Source organism: Pygocentrus nattereri, chromosome 26 (genome assembly GCF_015220715.1).
Source record: "Pygocentrus nattereri isolate fPygNat1 chromosome 26, fPygNat1.pri, whole genome shotgun sequence".
NCBI lineage: Eukaryota > Metazoa > Chordata > Actinopteri > Characiformes > Serrasalmidae > Pygocentrus > Pygocentrus nattereri.
The window spans coordinates 20344197-20365647 of record NC_051236.1 but is presented as its reverse complement, the minus strand read 5'-3'; the positions used below and the strand labels follow the sequence as shown (position 1 = coordinate 20365647).

The window sequence follows — 21451 nt, the reverse complement described above, 5'->3', positions numbered from 1 at the left end:
AGCCTTCAGGTCAGGCTATAAATGTCAAAACTTTGTCAAAATAAATGAATACAAAAATAAATACAGAAAAAAGGAAAAGATTTCTGCTAGTGGCCCTATGGGATTCTAGTGGCATGTTAGTTTTCAACAACCGGCAATTCACATTAACATTTTGGCTGCTGTCGATTAAAAACACATTCATAGCTTGTAAAAGACATTCCATACTTTATTCAAAGCTTGTAGCAAACACAATAAAGCTATCAGAGACTGCATGTATTATTTTAAAATATTTTAAATTGGTCTCTGATGTCTACATAGAAGGTATGTGGTCAGGGTGAAACAGACGCGGGTTTACTTGCTCACACAGATGCAACATGTTGATATAAATGCGCAGGAAGGTAAAATTAACCTCCATGTAAATAAACTAGGTCGTTATACGATATGTTAGTTGAAGCATTTTAGTAGCTAACATTAACTATCCTTGCTAAAATTGACAACAGCACAAAGTAAATTGTTTTTAACTCACTATGAAACTTTCAATTTTAAGATGGCTTCAACCATCAAAAAGTAGCTAAATTCACAACATGGTGCTTCCTTTGGGGTTTCTGTTGGGGTTGTTATGCTAATAAAGCTGGAAGGGCCACTCCGTCTCTTCCATGTTAAATGCTGATATGAGCAGAGCAAAATTTGAATTAAACCTGTCTGGGATCCTTTTAAAGATGTCAGAGCTGATGTTTGCTCCTATTCTCCAGCTAATTTTGTGAATTTTCCATTCCACCTTAAATGGCACCATAATAACATTCTGGCGCCTGGATAAGCTTAGCATTCAAATTGGATCAGAACATTCGAAGAAGCTGATGAACAGAAGGACAACCTTGATTAAAGATGAACATCAACCATGCCTACGGACAATGTGGTTCCTGGGAAGGGTTTTAAAAGTCATCCCTTTTACAGCCTAGAATGAAACATTTCTGCACAGTCTGTCATTTCTGCTGGTGTATGTAAATTTTGGGTTTGAAGCATGAATGATTGACGGAGGAGACAACAGTATTTAAGGTTCACAGTATGTTACCAAACTCTTATTATATACCTACGTCAATGTAAATACAGCTTTAAATTCAATGTAACATATCACTGCTGTCAGAAGAAAACCTTGTATCTCCATTTTTGTCATTTTTCAGTTTTGACATAATTTCAAAGGACCTGTTGCCCTTTACATTGTGTGTAAATTTCATGATGAATGGAGCAAAAGAAACAGCCCAAAATGACTTGGAAAGATGTCTGGTTCCATTGACTTGCATTAAAACTACAGCATGTTTTTTTCTTTCTCCTGTAAAGTTCCAATTTTGGAGATATGAGGTTTTCTTCCGACAACAGTGATATATTTAACATATATTTTAGTTTCTAGCAGTTTCATAGTGACACTTTTAGTAAAGAGCCCTGGTATAGAGTTGCTGGTGCTGTTTTCCATTTCTAGCCACTGACTGAAACCGGTTAAACTACCATTCATATTCACAGTCAGGACCTGCAGAAAACCTAGCATGATATTTTTCCCTATAAAATTTGTCTCTCCCACTAAAATCAAAATGTGTTGATTCTTCTGCCGAGTCCATATTGTTATTGGTTTATCTGACACATTAGGCCTTCAGTTCAGCCCCTTAAGTCCTAACCGATGGGAGCGCTAACTTGGCTTGTTCTACATAGATACCACAATGAAAAAAATCTGCTTGGACAGTTTTCCATGGACTGTTTCAATAAAATCCAACCAAAACCTACCAATGGTAGAAGAGGTTATTTAAATTCTAACGCTAAAAATTGCTAATTTTTTATTTCATAGAAAGCATTAGGCCTCCTCTGAAGGTCTAGAAAGCTCCACTGTGTATATATATATATATATATATATATATATATATATATATATATATATATATATCCACTGAGTATAAAAGCACTCCAACATGTTTGTGTACAGGAAACTGTTTCTCTAAAATTGGTTAATTTTTCAGGCATTTGGTCAGTTGTGGTATTGTGTCAGTTGAGTTTTATTGTGTAAATAATACAGAACAATAAATTAAAGCAAATGAAATATAGTGGACAAGTAGCCTTACCATGTCGGTACAGGCCAAGTACTGCTTAGTTTATATAATCCTGGTTCAGATTTATATAGAGGTGAATGCAAAGCAGTCTTTTGTTAAAATGATTGCAATAAGAATGAATCATAAGTATGGTTTAGAATTTTAGTAGCTTAAAACAGTATAAAAAAGCAAAGCCTGGCATAAAGACAGTCGTTTCAGCTTATGATCTTGACCTCACTTTCCATTTTGTTGACATGAGTTTTGAAGAGTTGCAGGCCTCTAATCATATTTAAGACAAGTGGGAATTGGACAGATGACCAGACATGGCATCCACAAATTAAACATATCAGGCTTCACAAGCCAATTCAGACCGTCTGTTACTTTCCTGATGTGTTCCATTACTCGGCTAGTCTCTGTAGCTCCTGTTGCTCCAGGCTCTGTGCCACTGTGGAGTGAGCAGTTACATTTCAAATAATGGTCCTGACTGGAAATCTTTTACACAAAAATGATGGGACATTACACATGATGAAGTGTTTATTATGAGTAATGGACTTCAATAATTCTTTTTCTTGCAGTTCCAGAACTGGAGCCTCAGTAAACTGAATGTGACATGCAATAAAGAATAAGCAGCATGAATGATTTTAAACTCAGTTAAGGCCAGACACAAAAATAAGTCAGAACAGAGATGTGATAGACGTGATGAATTCAAGTTATGTCTGGCTTAAAGCAAACAGCAAATACTCCCAATCAAGATGTATGAGAGATTAAGGGCTGATGCCAGAATACGCATAGCTCTCCACAGCACAACCTCCACAGGGTGCCCTTTCAGTTTGCTTTAACAACGGATGCTCAGTTGTAAGAAGAACTATTCAGTGAAAAATCGTGTTTACACAATTGTCCACATACACCAGATGTAGTGCATCAGCCAAGACATTTTTGCTTCACTAGTTTTGCCTCTGTAGTTTATCACTAGAGCTATGAGGAGTCAATAGTCACCCAAATCTTTTCCATCAGTACATCTTCAAATGTTCTCTCGACCGGCTCATACCACATTCAAAACATATGTCATATAAACTTAATAGTGTTCATTTTTGATTTATGTTGTTTCTGTTTTAATTAAGTTAGAAAATGCAAGATGACCAATTATTTCTAAAAAGAAACGACAGAAATTGTGAATGAACTCTGTAGAATAAGCCTACGTGACGTGTGGACAAAACAGGCAGTTGTAAACTGTGGCTGCCCACAGGTTTCAGCTACACAAAGTTCTGTTCATTTTTTTTAGTTCACAGCAAGTCATACTGCTACTCACACTACCTCAACTAATCGGCCTTTGATGAAAACCTGGACATGGTTTGAGCAGGTCGAGAAAGGTTTTAGGGATAAATGTATGAAAAAGATTCTGGTGACTACTGACTTCCATAATTTGTTAGTGACATTAGGCCCGTAACTCCAGCGCTAAACTAAAGAAGCAAAATTTGGATGCCAAATATGTCTTGCCTTTATGGTTGGAATAAAGAGGAGTTTCACACTTGGTGAAATGACTAGCCAAATTAATACCAAACACTTTCCTTTTGACCTTTAAAGTTTTCTTCAAATGCCTGTGGCACAATCACACACTCCATGTTTTAGATTATGGAAGTAGGCAGACAAGCATTGCCTGCTAGATTTGATTTTGTATGTAATGTATGTTGCTAATGTTATATGGGTTGCTAATTAACTTCCAACATAAAGCAATGACAGGTATGTCTACTAAAGCTACAATTAACCTATGCTTAATAAACTTGCATTGTAGGATGATGCACAAAAAAAGAGGAAAAAAAAACCTTAGCAGTTTAGCAGAAATGTAATTATCGTCATGTTCAATTAGCCCTGCAGTGTAATAATTAATACCTCAACCCCAGACAAAAATCATTATGTCTTATAATAGAGTTACTGAAGTCCATCATTAACATTCTAAGCCGCTCATAAGGTGTGTCTTATAGTATTTATCTACCCTTTCTCCAGCTCGTGTTCATTCACACCAACGAAACAGCTTTACTACAACACCAATGTTTAGCCATGGGAAAAGAAACAGAGAGACGACACAAATGGCTTTTAATGGTTCCATCAGCATAGATGACAAGATCAAAAGCAACCGTTCAAAAAATATTACAAATACTGATAAATCAAGTTATGGTCTGTTAAAATGAGACATTGATCATTTGTAAAATCATATATTTGTCAATGAGACAAACTCTTAGTGTGTGCGCTAAGAAGAGTCTAGAATGCCTGCTGAAGTTGACCCATCAGCACTTCAAAATCACTCACATCCTCAGTGTATGGAAAGATAGAAATAAAATAACTCATGAGAACAGCATTTCCTTGCTCACCTTTCTATAACCCCAGTTTACATTTCCCGAATGCCAAATAGATTCAGTTGCTAACTACCACACCTGCAATTTCGATTAATATAATGGTCAGAAAAGATAACGGTAAAAGCAGCCAACAGTTAAGAAAGATAGCTTGTTAGCTTGTATCGTAAATTTGACCTGGTTTGAAGGAATGGGTGGAAATAACTGCAGACCTTTGGAAGCACTCATTTCTGTATTTGACACCAAGCATAAATGTTATATACTGGTTATAAATTGAACATGTGGACGTAGTATGAAGTGTTATCCACTCTGTGGAAAGGGTGTCACAGCTTCTGGCCCATCTTGGCAAGTTTAATTCTTTGCAAGCTGTTGAAAAACAAAAGTAAACAAAAACACCAATAAATCAATAGCTGAGAATACAGTGAATCTAGTATTGAAACCTTTTTTTTTAAACATTACATTATTTGTAATACAGTACAAACATACCAGTTAATATCTTCCGAATCTTGCAGCTCAAAAATGACAAATGCTCAAGTTTTCACGCTCATGTGCTCTGACAACCCTATGTCAATGAAGAGGCAGTAAATCCACTGCCAGCTTGTGTTTAAAACAATAGCAATTATTGCTGGCTCACTGGTCAACAAGTAAATCTGAAGGTAAGAAGTCACAGGAATTAAGTTCTCAAATGAAACCAGAAAGTAATGCAGGATCTGGATCTACAAAGTTCTGAAACAGTGTTCTGCAGTAACAGAACCCTAAAATAGGTAACACTTTATTTGGAGTGGTCCTTTGGAGATGATTAATAAACTCTAAACAAGTGTATTAGTAAAACACCAACAACATATCAGTAAAGTAGCAGCAGCATCTGAATACATTGAAGTAACTATCTTGTAGGTGTTCTGTTGTTACATTACGTACATTAAACACATGTATTGTTAATATATTACTTCCATTATGCAACACCTAAAACTTACCCAAAACCTCACTCTAACCCTGGCCCTGATAATATCCCTAACCTTTACCTCTACCCCAAAACCTAATCCTAACCCTAATGTTTTTGACATGTTACTGTGAATCTGCTAATTGTTTCATTAATCTAAAAAGCACCACTCAAAATAAAGTGTTACCCAAAAAAAGAACAGCAAGTACATATGAAAAGTAATCTACTTAGAGGTCAATGGTTAAGAGTAAGAGTTTCAGTAGTTGAAAGGACAGTAAAGTAACACTGGTAGCACTTGACAGTATTGGCACACCTACTCATCTATAAGCTACTGTGTAAAAGCCTACTACTTAGAGAATATTCCCAATGGCACTTCTATGTGCAATGGAAAACATGTCACAATAAAAAACTCAGATCATAGTGGACTATGGCAGAGTTTTTTGGCCAAATATTAAGTGGAAAGATAAAGCTGCCTGTGCTCCACAGATCATGTCTTTACTCCAGAGTACCGGTAATTGGATTCCATTCCTCATGGTCTTGAGGATCATTTCAGGATTAGAGATAATAAGCAGAGAAGAAACTAGAGCAGTTATGTCAAAAAGATTTGTGTCAGAGTGGTTAAAAAAAAAAAAAAAAAAAAAAAAAAAAAAAAAAAAAAAAAACACACACACACACACACACACACACACACACACACCACACACACACACACACACACACACACACACACACACACAAACACACACACAATTAAGCACTAAATTGGCTTTTACATTAGAGAGATACAGTCACTGAATGCCCCAGTAATCATCAATCTCAAACCAATTCAAAACATGAACACTATTTACAGACTGCAATCTTCTTGCAGGTCAAGAAGCTTTTTACACCTTGCATTAAATGCAATTTCTCTTCATGTTCAAATTTCACCTGACTGCATGAAAAGCCAAGTGTAAATACTTTGATCAAATTACAGTCAACACTCAAACCACGGAGGCAGTCAGAGCTGGATCTTGATGACATTCTAAAGTGTCTAGATAAAGCCTTCTCCTCCACCACTGCAGATGATTTGCTGTTTATCAATTGTTTCTTCTGATATTTGACAGTGTATAATACACTGAAGTAACAGGTGAGAAACCATGTTTTCAATAGGTTACCTGAAGTAAAACTGAAAAAACATTGTGTTGATGAGCTTATATGTGTGAACATGAAATCAGATCACATATGATCACACTAGGAACATGATTTAGAGTAACATGTAAATGGAATCCACCCAACTTATATCCAGACATGATTTGAGCACAAAACATATGTTGATGCAAGGTTTAAACAGACTCCAAGTGATGTGCAAGACAAAGAATACAAAGAATAGCACATATCAGCCGAGTGGGTAAATCTGACAAATATTCAAATCTATTAGTATGCAAAAAACCACACACACACACACACACACACACACCACTCGAGTTCTGTTGATACTTGTAATTAAATACAAGTACTTTCTTCCGCAGTTTTTCTATAATTACATTTGTGTCACACCATGAGAGCATGGAGATAAAAAATATGAATATATTATAACAAAGCAAAATTTAAAACACTTCTGTAAGCAAATGCACAGTGTTTTGATGTGAATATTGTTCTTGGCTAGAGAACAGAATTGCAGTCATCTGTCTGATGGTCTCTAGGTCTTTTTGGTCTATTGACTCCTTGATGAGTTGCGTTCCAAAGCCCCTGCCAAGCCTTTCAAATGGCATCCCACCAGAGAACGCACAATTTGAGGCCAACTACCGGAGCAGTTCAATAAAAGCCTTGAACATTACCATATTCAAGGCAATAAAAAAAAAAAAAAAAAAAAAAAAAAAAAACCTCAAGTAATTAACCTCTTGTTTTCTGGAATTCAGCAAGCTTCACTTTATACTTTTCCATAAGGAGATGCAAGCCAAGAGCTAATGAAACTGTCCCCTGAGACCTGATGTCAAATCAAATTCAAACACAATACAAATCAAATCAAAGCAGTCCCTTTTTGACCTCCATTTCCAGTATAGCGGGTCTAAAGGATCCGGTGCAAGCATACAGAGAGACAGCAGGGAAGGGAAGCACTGCACTATGAATTTATTCGCTTTCAAACAGTCAGTACTCTGTAGAATTGTCAACTACCAGGCATGGTCACCAATGGTAAACCAGGCATACAGCTACAGTATGTCAGAGAGAAGATCATGTTCATGCAACAGAAAACATCCAGCAAACTATAACATGAAGTGACATAAGTTTGAGTTATGATAATGCAATCAAGCTGCAAATATGATGAGTACACCTTATGTGACTAGTGGACAAGTTATTGATAAACTCTTTTAAATATAACCATGCAGTAAGTTCAGTACAAGCACAGCCCAAGCTACCATAGAAACAAGGGCATTGGAGTACAATGTGTAGTAGAAATATATCACGATGAAATGGAATTCAACAGTTCAACTGTTTTGACTTTGGAATACTAGATCTGTATAATATTCAATAACGTATACACCTATTTTTTGGACAAAATAAAAAGGTGCAAAGTTAAAAGTCCATGTAAAAATTAGGGCTGCACAGATACCATACTATTCAACCACATAAAAATGCACCAATACCAACATCTAATACCATGTGTTGTATGTTGCCATGTGTTATATGCCAAGTGTACGCTGCTGTGCTAAATAACAACTCAAGCTGGCAGTGAATGCAGGTCGGCTCACACAGAGGAGTGTTTGACGCCAGGATTTCACTGTGTGATTAGAGCCTGTTTTTAAATACACATAAACACAAACAAAACCACTTCCCTAAAACAGACAGAAATGTCACAGTATGGCACAAGTTATCAATGCCGTTTCTCTTGCATGCAGTGTATTATATTGTTCATAGTGCATTTCACTTAGCATGAACGGAGCATTTTTATACAGCATGAGTATACAAATGGTAGGCTTTGTCCGTCCGCAGGCTTTTGTCAATCATACAGTGGGAGTCATCAAAGAACAAGATTTAACATTGCACAGTATATGCCTGGCTTTAGAGGACACTCAAACACAGCTCAACAAGCTAAACAAAATAAGACATGAAACTAAAAAAGTGAGCTCTGTATAGCCATGGATGTGATTCATGTCACATGCGATAAAGACTGCTGTTGAAAGAGACGGATGAAGATCAAAACTATGAAATGTACTTTACAGCTGTACAGAATTGCTTTTCTGGTGTGGTATAAAACTTCTTCTCTACTGCAGTGCTACTTGATTTAAGGTAGTTAATGTAGTGCAACTAAGGGTTCAGCCTGCACCGCCTGCCGCCAGCAGAGGGCGTAGGCAGCAAGGCACCCAGCCCGCTCCACCTGTGGCCTGCAGAGGATGACAGCAGCAAGGTGCCAGCAATCAAAACTAACTTGACGCACCTGGAAGACACCATATATAAGGTGCTGGCAAACGTCAATGTTTGTCATACCTTTGTAGAGGGGTGACCAGTATGGTACGGTACTTAGTCGCGGTAAAGAAAAGTAACAAAACTGCTCCAAAACCAAAAGAGGGCTGAGAGAAGGAATTGCCCCAAAACTAAGAAATAAAAGAAAATAAATCCAAGCCACGCAACATTAAGCGAAGCCTGCCAACCGCCATAGTCACGGTGGCAATGTAATAAAACCAGTGGTGGACAGGAACTAAGTAAATGTAATTCATTACTGTACTTAAGTACTTTTTCCTTGTATCTGTACTTTACTGAAGTATTTCCATTTTGGGAGACTTTTTACTTTCACTCCACTATAAGTCAAATATCTTACTTTTTACTCCAATACATTTTGCGAAATCCATAGTTCCTTTTGGTTTATGTGTGTATAAAAACATATGTCAAAACAAAAGAAGCGTGAAGCAAGAACACCAATCGGGGCACAGCGTGTACTTAATTTTGACTTGTTGGACATACAGACCCAGTGCAAACACACGGTTCAGTGTCAGTGCAGCAGCATAAAATTTGGGAGTGTCCATTCCACCAAATGATGGAACTAACCTAACTTTTGAAAAGAGACCACAATACAGAAATATGTTTGTTTACACATGTGCAGTTGTGACCAAAACACTTTCATTTTATAGTAAATTTGTTTTGACTAGTTTATGAACAGAGACGTAGAGACAAGTTTTTATTAAACATAAACTTGTAACCAAGTTGCAAATAAATGCTTACTTTATAGACACTTGGTTCTACCTCATTAATGACATTCTATTAAAATATTAGTGTCACAAGAGTGACACTAGGGTATTTTAGCCTAAAATGAGTTAATGCAACAAGAGTCTTGTTACAAAAATGATAACAGGACATTAGTTATAATTAATCTTTTAGTACTTTTACTTTCGATACTTAAGTACATTTGAAGGCAAATACTTTTATACTTTTACTCAAGTGGAGGTCTAAAGGGAGGACTTCTACTTTTACTGGAGTAATATTTTACTTTGGGTATCTCTACTTTAACTCAAGTACATGATTTGTGTACTTTGTCCAACACTGAATAAAACGCATCTTGAAACCACTCATCAGAGCTTTGTGAGAACTGTCTGAACATGTCCCTAATATTCTGATGAATATTCTTGCACATTTACAAATGATTATTTTGGCAACATTGTGGTGAAGTTTAAGATTTCATGATGCACTGAATCATTTCCTAAAGAACTGCAATAGAACTGAACTGTTGTGCCTCAAGAGACTCGTACCCCTATTCTGTACCACGTGCTCTGTAATGACCAGCAGCACACATACCCTGCTGTGCCTCTGTGCAAAAAGCCCTGAAGAGAACATGCACTGAGACTACTGTCTGCCTGCTACAATCTTCTGTATCACTGCCTCATTGCACACTAAAACATTTTCTTGGGGATAAGTGTCAGACTGCAACCAGGGCCAATTCATCTTGATTTGACTGCTGCGTCTTGTTTCGCAAAGCACCTGGAAAGAGGGGAAATCGACCTCCTACAATAATACTAGCTGCATTATATAAAAATAGCTGCCTTAAGGTTTTATGCGTGCACTTGGATCACTGTGTGCTAAATAATCTATGCGTTGACATATGGTTTAGTTACTGCAGCATAATTTCAGGCAATTAGATTTGCTGAAATGAGCATGATCCATTATGGGTTTGAAAGTGCCAGAGGGCAGGAATATAGGCAACAGCCAGAAAAAAAAAAAAAAAAAGTCACATGGTTGCTGTTAATATCTTTAGCATGGAGATAACCTTGGTACCAGACACAGATACAGCACTGGCCATTTGCAGGATGATTAATCATTACCTAGGGAACAGACCTGTTTCAGAGTAGTGTTTGTGGGTGCAGTCAACAGGCTTATGTGAATGTTTATGGACCTGTGAATGTGTGGTGTTCCCTTGTGTTTGTGCGTGCAAATACACTTACAGCAGCACTAAGAGCTTGAGCCAGGTCTGCGATAATGTCCTCCTCATCCTCGAGTCCCACAGAGAGGCGAATGAGTGTATCACTGATGCCCAGCTCCATCCGCTCATTTTCTGGCACCGAAGCATGAGTCATAATTGCTCTGTTAAATGAATGGCAGATGTGCATCATCAGATCACTGGACATATAGCCCTCTGTGGATCACTTATCTTTGTGTATGCAAGTTACAGGAGATGTATGACAGAGCAAATTTGGTTTTAAGGATAAAATAATTTAGTTACTATGAAATCACATTTGTGTCCTCACACTTTTCAAACGATGACCTAGGCAAAATTAAATATACATTACATGCATACCATGTTAACCACAGGGCTTCTGAATCTGTATTGATGTTTAAATATTTAATAAATCCCTTTGAAGAGTATCATCTACTCTAAATGCAAACTTTTTAGGGTTCAGAAAAAAAAGCCGAGCTACTAATAGAAAAGGTAAGTACTGGGCTTGGACATCAGTCACAAAATGCTAGCGCCCCCCTGTGGAATATTAAGATTCTGTACATTCACAACAGGCAGTACTTATAACCATCATTACTTCATGATCTGTATGACTGCCTTGTATATGAACTCCTCTTGGATATTAAATCTGGTTAGTTAAAGGGGCACTCCAGGCAAAAACTGAAGTTTAATATGTTTGTCATGTTCTGCAGTATTCTGTAGTGCAGCATTATATTATATATAGCTACCTTGCATACTTTAGCTTTTACTTTGTTGTCCTAATCAGACATGTACTTTCTGCCATTTGACTTATCCATGATGATCTGGAGACAGTTACTACAGTTATATATTTGCAATAAGTTAGTTGGCTTGCTAGCAATACCATTTGCTATCTGGTTTTCTTCTGTATTCACCAGCTTAGGAAAAAGAAACAAGACAGACAGATAAATAAAAAGCATATTTCAAAAACAACCTGCCCCCAAAATTTCACCCTGTGGCAGTTGCAGTTTTTCAAAAATTTCTCCCAACTTCAAGATACATCTGAGGGGAGGTTTCCTAGTCTCAAAACCAGAAAATGTCCCTCTGGAAACTAATGCAGCATGTAAGCACATTTATATCAGATGTTAATGCATTTATATTTTGGCTGGAGTGTGTAACCTATAGTTCAGCCAATATTTAATGTTCACAATTACATCTGAATCATCAGTAAAAAGAGTGAAATATACTATTAAAAGGATGCGGTAATATTGAATTACACTTTTGATAGGTGTTGGCATGGGGCACTTACGGATGCTCTGCCAGACTCTCATAACCTCCCAGACTTTCAGCAAGTGCAAATAACTGAAACACAGAACATAAATCTGGTGAAAAACAATCCATAACACCTGGCACCAGAAAGACTCTGATTAAGCTAGAGTTTCATTTAGGGAACAGTGTAACGGCTGGGGAGACAGGACTCATTATACACACTTGTTTAATTGGCCCTCTGGACAATTCCATCTGTTCTAACTACTGTTTCACAATTCTTTCCCCAAATTACCTTGAGGTTGCTGAGGAAAGTTGTGGCGTGTTCCAGTTTGCCTTTAATGAAGAAGGTGATCATACCAGAGCAGCCTGTGCACTGTTTCTTCATTAGCTCATGTTGAGGGTGAGATGGCAGGCCTGACAGAGGGAGACAATACACCAAGTTATTATATTCTATTCCTGAATTTATTAAACAGCCCATTCTCCCAAAGTCGTTCTCCCTAGAAAATATGAACTGCTCAATGTATGAAGTATGACTATGTTGCCCCCTACTGGACACAGGTGTCAAAAGTGATTAAATTCTTTAATATTTTATGTGCCTTATCCTTACATGAGGGCACAGACTTGTACAACTATTAGAACTTTGTTCCCTTCTGTGCTTGACTATCTCATATGTAGCCTTGACTAGATTTATCATTTGGGGGAAACAGTCTGTACTAGATTGTGACGATGCTTCTCAAAATTGGTGTACTGTACATTCAGAAAAATGGTCAACTTGTCATCCAACATCTAAGCCTCCTGCCAAGCGTGCTGTCAATTATTTCAAGTATCTCAAATTAGAACACAGTAACACAATAAGCAAATCAGATCATAAATCAGAATTTAGATCAGAACTGAACTTTTTCATCTCTCTGAAAAATGCTAATAACTCAAGTGTACAAGTCACAAGGCAGAAATTGGGAAAATCAGTGGAATTCCCCTTTAACATCTGTCTCAACTCAATGGTGAGGTTAAGCTGTGTTTACGTTACTCTGGTAAAACAAGACAACACAAGTTATTACATGGTTTAATTTTTGAATGCATTTTACATGTTTTTCTTTTTTTTTTTTTTTTTTTTTTTAATATGACCATGCAGCAATTTTCACTGTTGAAGCATTCTGTGTGGTCTGATCTAGAGGTACTATCACATTCTTTGAGGTTAAAGCTAACGTGGATATTTTAATTGATTTAAAATGAGGTCTCATTTCCAAGCAAAAATCAAGCTATGAATGCCAATTCACCACTAAAAGCAGTAACGTTTTGGGAACCACTTCATGTGGTGGTGGTGAAGAAAACTTGGGTATGGTGAATAGTATATATGTATGGTATAACATTTTTATAGGTCTATATTCGTTTGTGGTCTCTCTATGAGTGTATGCTGTTAAGGGTTAGACAAACATCACCAGCACTTTTTAGATTGAGAGACTTTATTTGCAGGAGCCCTTTGATAAAAAAATCAAAATGGCAATATTAAATCGCTTTGTTGGTTTAATGATTAGTGATGATTAGAGAACATTTACAGATTATATAAGAAACAACTGTCTAATGATTGTACCAAGACACAATTCATGTGTTACAGCTGAACAAGATTATAGGCCATGAAAAATCACTTTCATCACCTAAGCAATCATCTAAAACTTTGAAAAAACTAAACCATGGAGGAAGTGCAGTTATAAATTTAATAAAATTCATTAATCCAGGGCAAACTAATTAATTATTAATTTACTAGTACAATTATTAATTACTAGTAGTTAATATAAACATTAATTAATAAATCTATTGCACAACCATGTTTCATTATTTCCTTAACCACTTTATAATGAATGCAGTATACATGCATCAGTCTTTAAAACTTTAAGATTACATTCATCTCAGTCACCTGGAAAAATGACTTTTTCCACCCTGGGGTCAGCCTCTAGGAATTCTGCTACAGCCAGGGCGTTCTTGAAGTGTTGCTTCATCCTCAAGTGCAGCGTCTTCAGTCCCCGATTACACATGTAGCAGTCAAATGGGGAAGGCACACCTCCCAAAGCTGAGGTTGGGCAAAAACGAAGACATCAAAGAATACAGTGTTTGTATAGCCAACCATGCCAAATAAATAAATACATATATACATACATTACTGCAGACACTGCACAACAAGCCAGTCTGCTGGCTCCGCATATGGACTAAATGCTCCATCATACAAGTCCAGTGGATTTAAATTCCACTCGTAGGGACTGCATATCTTGATTAAACCTATTTGAATGCTCTGATCATATGATTAGCAAGACAGGGTAAAAATACAGAAAATAATGTCCCATAAGTAAGTCATAAAACAGTTACACAAGCAGCAAAGTGTGTGGTCCAAGCACATCTCATAAGAGCACATTTTTCCAGTGTCCTAAGAAGCACATATTGTCAATGTCATAATGATGGCCTACTGCTAAGGTAGTCTGTATGGGCTTGGGCATTCAGTCGTGAGACTGAAAAAAATAACTCTTTCCACAAAAATAAGACAACAACATTGAATGCAGAATTCAAGAATGCTTGATTTTTATATATTTGTATATATTAACTTGAGTGACTTCCCTCTCTATTTGTGAGGTCAGACACTGATGGTGGATGAGAAGGCCTGGTTCACAGTCTCCACTCCAATTCATCCCAAAGATGTTCTATCGGGTTGAGGTTAAGACTTTGTCTCAGGCCAGTCAAGTTCTTTTACACCAAACTCGCTCATCCATGTCTTTATAGATCTTGCTTTGTGCACTGGTGTGGAGTCATGTTGGAACAGGAAGGGGCCATTCCCAAACTGTTCCCACAATTTGGGAGCATGAAATTGTTCAAAATCTCTTGGTCTGCTGAAGCATTAAGAGCTCCTTTCACTGTTACTAAGGGGCTGAGCCCAACTCCTGGACTCCCCAACTCCCCCCTCCACCAAACTTTACACTTGACACAATGCAGTCAAACAAGTACCGTTCTCCTGGCAACTGCCAAACCCAGACACGTCCATCAGACTGCCAGGTGGAGAAGCGTAATTCAATCACTCCAGAGAACACATTTCCACTGGTGTAGAGTCCAGTGGTGGCACTATACCCCAATACATTCAACGCTTTGCATTGCATTTGTTGATGTAAGGCTTTGATGCAGCTGCTCAGCCATGGAAACTCATTCCATGAAGCTCTCTATGCACTGTTCTTGAGCTAATCTGAAGGCCACATGATGTTTGGAGGTCTGTAGTGAGTGACTCTCCAGAAAGTTGCCAACCTCTGCACACTATGTGCTTCAGCATCCGCTGACCCTGCTCTGTTATTTCATGTGGCCTACCGCTTCGTACTTGAGTTGCTGTCATTCCCAATCGTTTACACTTTCTTATAATACCACTGACAATTGACTGTGGAATATTTAGTAATGAGTAAATTTCATGACTGGACTGCACAGGTGGCATCCTATCATGGACCACACTGGAATTCACTGAGCTCCTGAGAGCGACCCATTCTTTTACGAATGTAGAAGCAGTTGGCATGCCTAGGTGCTTGGTTTTATACACATGTGGCCTTGGAAATGATTGGAACACCTGAATTCAATGATTTGGATGGGTGAGCCAATACTTTTGGCAATATAGTGTGTACACACACACACACACACACACACACACACACACACACACACACACACACACACACACACACACACACACACACACACACACACACACACACACACACACACACACACCCTGGGAGCAGACCAACAGATCCATATGACATGCCTGTAGGCTATATAGTTATTACATGTAAAAGTTCAATAGAAGTTACTCTTCAAAGATTTGTTGCTAAAGGCATTTTTCATTTGACGAGACTTTTTGTTGACCAGGTGGACTGAAAATGCCAGCTGAGCATCTTTTTTTTCTGAAACATCCACATTAAGTGCATTCACTTTCTGCATGTTTTGAAGTAGGAACCTTGCCTTGCTGTCTGACAGCAGCGCATCTGACAAAAGATTCCCAATTATATCACAATATCAAGAGGCAGCTGAAAAATGCAGAGACTGATTCTTAAAACACAATCTTTGCATTCTTGCTCAAATGACCGAAAAAAAGAAGGAAAAAGATTTTAAAGTGCACATCTCCCCTTCTGTGAATAAAAAAATAAAACAACCCAGGTGTCTCAAAAAAAATGTGACAAGTCCTTCTTCTGAGAAATTTTGTTAGGGCAGATGTCTTTCTTCCACACTGATGCCCTCCATGACCCTACCAGATGGCCTGACCTCAGCTTGTAAAGCAAGAAATGTTGAACCCTTTTTGAAATGCATTTCACAACTGACGTAAAGGACAAATATCAGCAGCAATACTAAACTTATTATTAAACAAATCAGGTAACAGCCAGACATGATATACAATTAATCCTGTTTTTCAGTCATGGCTGTTGGAATACTGTGAGTGCGCACTATTCAGTAGCTTTGTGGTGAAGCTACAGCCTTATGTCTCACCATTCTGTAAAAACTTCAGTTGTTCATAAAGGTCCTCACGACTGACAGAAATCAGCCCCATAACAACATCAGTGTGTCCTGCAAACATAGGAAAGTTTCAGTTAGTTAATATAATGGACACAAACTAATGTAAACATTAAACTGCACTTTGGCTTATTAATTATATTTACCATTCATGTACTTTGTTGCAGAGTACATGCAGATGTCTGCTCCAAGTGCCAGGGGGCGCTGTACAAGGCAAACATCATCAGTCATATTAAAGAAGCATTCCCAGCAAAAGGCCCAATTACCTGATACCAGTAAAGGAAGATGACATGTTCCTTTAGTGAAAAGTGCTCATGTGACTTGGTAAAGAGGTGAGTGTTGCTTTCATTTAACATTCTGACAGCTGTTCCAATGGACAAGAAACTGGAAAAAATATTTCCAATATAATGACAATAACACAGAACTCAAAACTTTGCTTCTTTATTTGAACTCCGATGTTATCTTGGTGGTGATATTCACTTTGTCCCCCTCAAGAATGTTCAGATCAGGTGACCACCATTTAAACATCTAATTCATTCTGTCTTGCTACGGGGGACATGAAAACAGCTAAACTTCGTGTTTGCTCTGAGCCACTAACGTTAAGCATTTGAAATGTGCATTCAGAGTTTCAGAAAGGAAATGATGAAATTCTCCATGTGAGCAAAAGCAAGACATACCTGGAAGTAGGCCGACATGAAGGTGTTGTCTACCACAACAATAATATTTTTACTATATTCATGTGCTACATCTGAACAGGCTTGGATGTCGACAATCTTCATAGTTGGGTTTGTGGGAGTTTCAATCCACAACATCTACATGAAATAGAAAGAAAGTCAAATTAAGGCTGGCAGTCTTTTGCCAAAATGATGCAACAGTCTGCTTCTATTACCTTATGTTCATGTGAATTAGTTAATGTGAGTCACCCCTTCCCATTGTATTTAGTGATGAAACATGGTAACACAGGATTAAGGGTAGAGCACCAGATGTCTTCACACAACCAAAAGAGGAATTAAAGTAACCATAGTCATGGAGCAAAAACATCACTTTTATGCAATCTAGGACAACTGTTTTTTCAGACCAAATCCCCAAGAGGCATACCTTTGTATTAGGCTTAAGAGCTGCCTTTAAAACTTCAAGGTTTGTGAAGTCAGCAAAGGAGATATCATAGCCAATTTCTGCAGCTACTTTTCGGAAATAGCGATTGGTTCCTGTTGAGGAAAATAAGAAGCAAATAAAATCCCTTTTTATCATTTTTGTCACTTTCTTGTCCACTCTTGCAACGGAATAAAAAGAATTAGGCACACAACACAGCCTTGCCCACCTCCATAGACATCGTCCATGCACAGGATTCCATCTCCAGATTTCAGCATGTGAGTAATGGTCACAGTAGCAGCCAATCCAGAAGCAAGAGCTACGCCTATCAAAAACAGCGTAGTCATCATTAACAAGAATCTACTGAGTCATACATTTACTTATGTAACGTTACATAATGGAGATAAAGCAGCAAAACTAGCAAGCAGGTAGGCGTGGTGTTGTTAAAAGCAGGTGACTGTGTCTTTAATTTAAAGCAATATAAACCTGTTCCAGGTTAGTGAGCTCGCTATAACTGGTTACACTTGTAGCAGTTTTAATTTCTCCTGTACTCAATGTGAATTCAGTAACACAACTTACTTTACACTAATGATTTAACTCGTGCTCTTAAATAATTACAAGGCTTTTAGGTTAATAGCTGACTTACAGTACTTCCCTCCATCCAGAGCAGCAACCGCCTTCTCAAGACAGTTACGTGTGGGGTTTCCACTGCGGCTGTACTCAAAACCCTGGTGATTAAAACAAACTCTGTTAGATGGAAGCCAATAAAACACTTTGAGAGCGCAACCATTTTGCACTACATTTCCATCAGTGAAAAAAATCACTTAGCATCAAATAAATTTAGAAATATCATCAGTATCTGTAAACAGTTTCCTCTAACTCATACAATAACGGACAAAGTTGACAAGCCGTTCAAGTCCATAACCAGGTCAAGGACTTTGTCCTCTATGCCAAAAATATGCATTTAAAAAGGGGAATTACACCAAATTTTTAAAAACTAAATGCTCTCTCAAAGAAAGCCATTACATTAGATGGTTACAAATATGTTGCCTGATGGCAGAGTTTTATTTTGACATGAGGATTTGGCCTCTGTGTTTTTAACATCCATTCAGCAGAGAGAAACATGCATGACATTGTTAGTCAAAACAGTAGCCAAAAGATTTTTTTTTTAATTATTTACCACCGCAAATGAAAAAACTCAGACACACGTAGGTCTGTTGTTTTAGATAGTAATAGTATAGCTATATTTGCACTGTAGAAAAAGATCCCTGGTCCCTTCACCACAACTGTAAAGTGTTTCCATCTCAACATTTGAATTATGCAGATACTTTTAAAAATCAGTGGAATTTGCCTTTAGGAAAGACTAAACTGTTAAAGGTAAGCCTACAATATGTCCACTTGGATATAAAAGCATAAACTTTTACATTGATAGCAGATTTCACCAGTAATCTAGGTCTTTGTTTAAATTCTGATAATGTTACACATCTGAACCTTCATACTCTTCATACTTCATACATACATAGATTATTATATATTAACTCAGTGAACTTCAGTGAACACAGTGAACCTTTGATGTCCCAAAACTCAAACGTCAGCCTGTGCTGAACTGACCTGTGAGCAGCTGCAAAGGTCTTTGACTAACTCAGTTGACTGCTAAAAGCAGAATACCTTCTTTTGTCCTCAACAACAAACACATCTCGTCTGCTTTTAAAGGGGAACTCCACCAATTTTTCAAAAACTCTACATAATGAAATTGTTGAGATGTAAACAAAGTCATTCAGAGCAGTTTGATGTTTAATGCCCCGTGTTAGAGAAACTTGCCGAGTTAGAATTGTTCACAGTGGTTTATAATAATTAAGGTAATTTAATCCCTGTATGGCACAGAGGTACATGAAGGGTGCTGTAAGGCAAAATATTATTTACATACTTTTCTGAATAAGTAAATAATATTTTCTTTTTATCCGAAACGTATTTTTTTTTGTCATATTTACTGTTATTTTACCATGATCAACATTACATATAAAAAGAAAGCTTCACCAGTGCCTTTAAATAGTAAGTAAATGGCTATAGTTCTGTTTCAGGCATTAATAACCCTGGTTCCTATCATCACCACCACCGCAAAAAATAAATAAATCCGTCTGTAAGTTCCTCTACAATAAACCACTTCACCTCACACAACTCTGAATGACTTTATTTACAGGTCAAGGACAGAATTATTTAAAAATTTAGAAAAATTGGTAGAATTCTCCTTTAACTGTCCCTGATTGGCAAAACCTAAACAGCCAAGCTGGAAACAAAGGATAGTGACCGTTCAAAATGGCACACATACTGTGTACTGTAGGGCCACTAAAGGGATTCATACGAGCAAGCCACGGTCCCTTATAGCTACAGTCAGCTACAAAAAGGGGGAGTTATGCAAATAAGGGAGCACGGGAGCTAAAAGTGACTACACACGGCTGAATATGCCCCCAAACTAGTTTCTATATTACAATTATGGTATAAATCCAGAAGTAAATGGGCAGGTTTTGAAAATAAACTCAGGGGTCTTCTAACGTTACAACCACCCCCCTCTCCACACCTCACGCTAGCTAACCGTTCAGCCCAAACACAAACGCTAACGTTTCCGTTACTGGTGTTCATCTTTAAACTACTCTTCTGAGCTACGGTGACCCAGGACAGGATGAATCTACTGCTGGAAAGATCAAAAGGCCACAAATCTCGTGGCTCATGATGTGGAGCGACTAGTTTAGCCGGAGCGAGTTAATCACATCTTCACGGCTAACGCCTACAGAGCTGGCAGCACATCCGGTATCCTACAGTTACAGGCAGCCGGGTGAGCCGAGCAGCTCGGGCTGATATTTACAGCACGGTTCGCGCTATTTCAGGTGACCACCCCCATGTCCCCCATCCCTAACGCCTCCAGTCAGCCACTCACCGCATGCTTCCCCGGACCGTACTGTTTGAAGGTGGTGGAGAGTGAAATTGGAGGCACGACGGCCATGGAGCTCCACTGCTCCGGCTCCTGGCCGACGTGGATCGCGTCCGTGGCGAAGGACCTGAATTCCTGCTGGAAACCGGCCGCACAGTCACTGTTTTTGGAATTCATGTTTTACCCTGACCGCAGCGGCAGCGCACACTGAGACCAGCCGAACACACGCCGGACAGGGTTTAACCAGGTGAACGCCGCTGAATTTCACCCCGAGCATGTGGAAACATGTCTTTTACCCGCACTGCGCGAAGGCCATTGGTGAGCGCGCGGGGGCGCGGCGTACCACATGACCCAGGTTTACGGAGAAGGGGCGTCCCGATGATGCAACTCAGGAAAACTGAGCATATGAAACGTGTGCTACTGTCTCGTCTTAATCTGCAGCTCGCAGTGGTGCCGCATTTATAGGGTGACCATATTTTTATTTGGGAAAACCAGGACACTTTGTGTGTGTGTGTGTGTGTGTGTGTGTGTGTGTGTGTGCATTCGCTCACTTAACATAGGCCCACGTAAACATGATATTTACAGTTGGTTTATTAAAAATGCTTTTCAGTAAAAGTCAACAACAAAAATAACAACAAATAACAATAACAAATGATAATTTTATTCAAAATACATTTATTCAAAATGCTTAACTTAACATTTCCTGTAACAAATAAATAGCACAATGAAAGAAATAATGTCTCATCTAAACATCCCTTACTTAACAACAAAAGTTAATAACTCTCAACTCCAAATAACACATTATATCCTCTCTTGTGTATTAGCAAAAATACAAAAATTCCAACAAAAATATAAATAGAACATCTTTTCTTTCCTGCTTAATCCTCATCTTCCACTTCGTCTGGT

The 21451-nt window shown here is 38.1% G+C and overlaps 1 protein-coding gene across 2 annotated transcripts in view; it reads right to left on the bottom strand.

The window, feature by feature from the left end:
- Window positions 1-20870, bottom strand: part of LOC108441379 (cystathionase (cystathionine gamma-lyase)) — a 74821-nt gene extending 53951 nt beyond the window's left edge. Inside the window, exons 1-12 of one of the 2 annotated variants that reach the window (XM_017720867.2) lie at window positions 20552-20868; window positions 18263-18344; window positions 17846-17941; window positions 17623-17732; window positions 17202-17336; window positions 16671-16728; window positions 16501-16578; window positions 13910-14062; window positions 12287-12408; window positions 12035-12087; window positions 10757-10895; window positions 4132-4771 (exon numbers count right to left, since the gene is read on the bottom strand). In XM_017720867.2, the coding sequence (XP_017576356.2) occupies window positions 4757-4771; window positions 10757-10895; window positions 12035-12087; window positions 12287-12408; window positions 13910-14062; window positions 16501-16578; window positions 16671-16728; window positions 17202-17336; window positions 17623-17732; window positions 17846-17941; window positions 18263-18344; window positions 20552-20722 (1212 nt within the window). In that variant the 5' untranslated portion in view covers window positions 20723-20868 and the 3' untranslated portion in view covers window positions 4132-4756. Of the gene's footprint in view, window positions 1-4131; window positions 4772-10756; window positions 10896-12034; window positions 12088-12286; window positions 12409-13909; window positions 14063-16500; window positions 16579-16670; window positions 16729-17201; window positions 17337-17622; window positions 17733-17845; window positions 17942-18262; window positions 18345-20551 lie in introns of those variants that run through there. The other variant, XM_037534856.1, reaches the window with a different exon arrangement.
- Window positions 20871-21451: the final 581 nt, after the last annotated feature.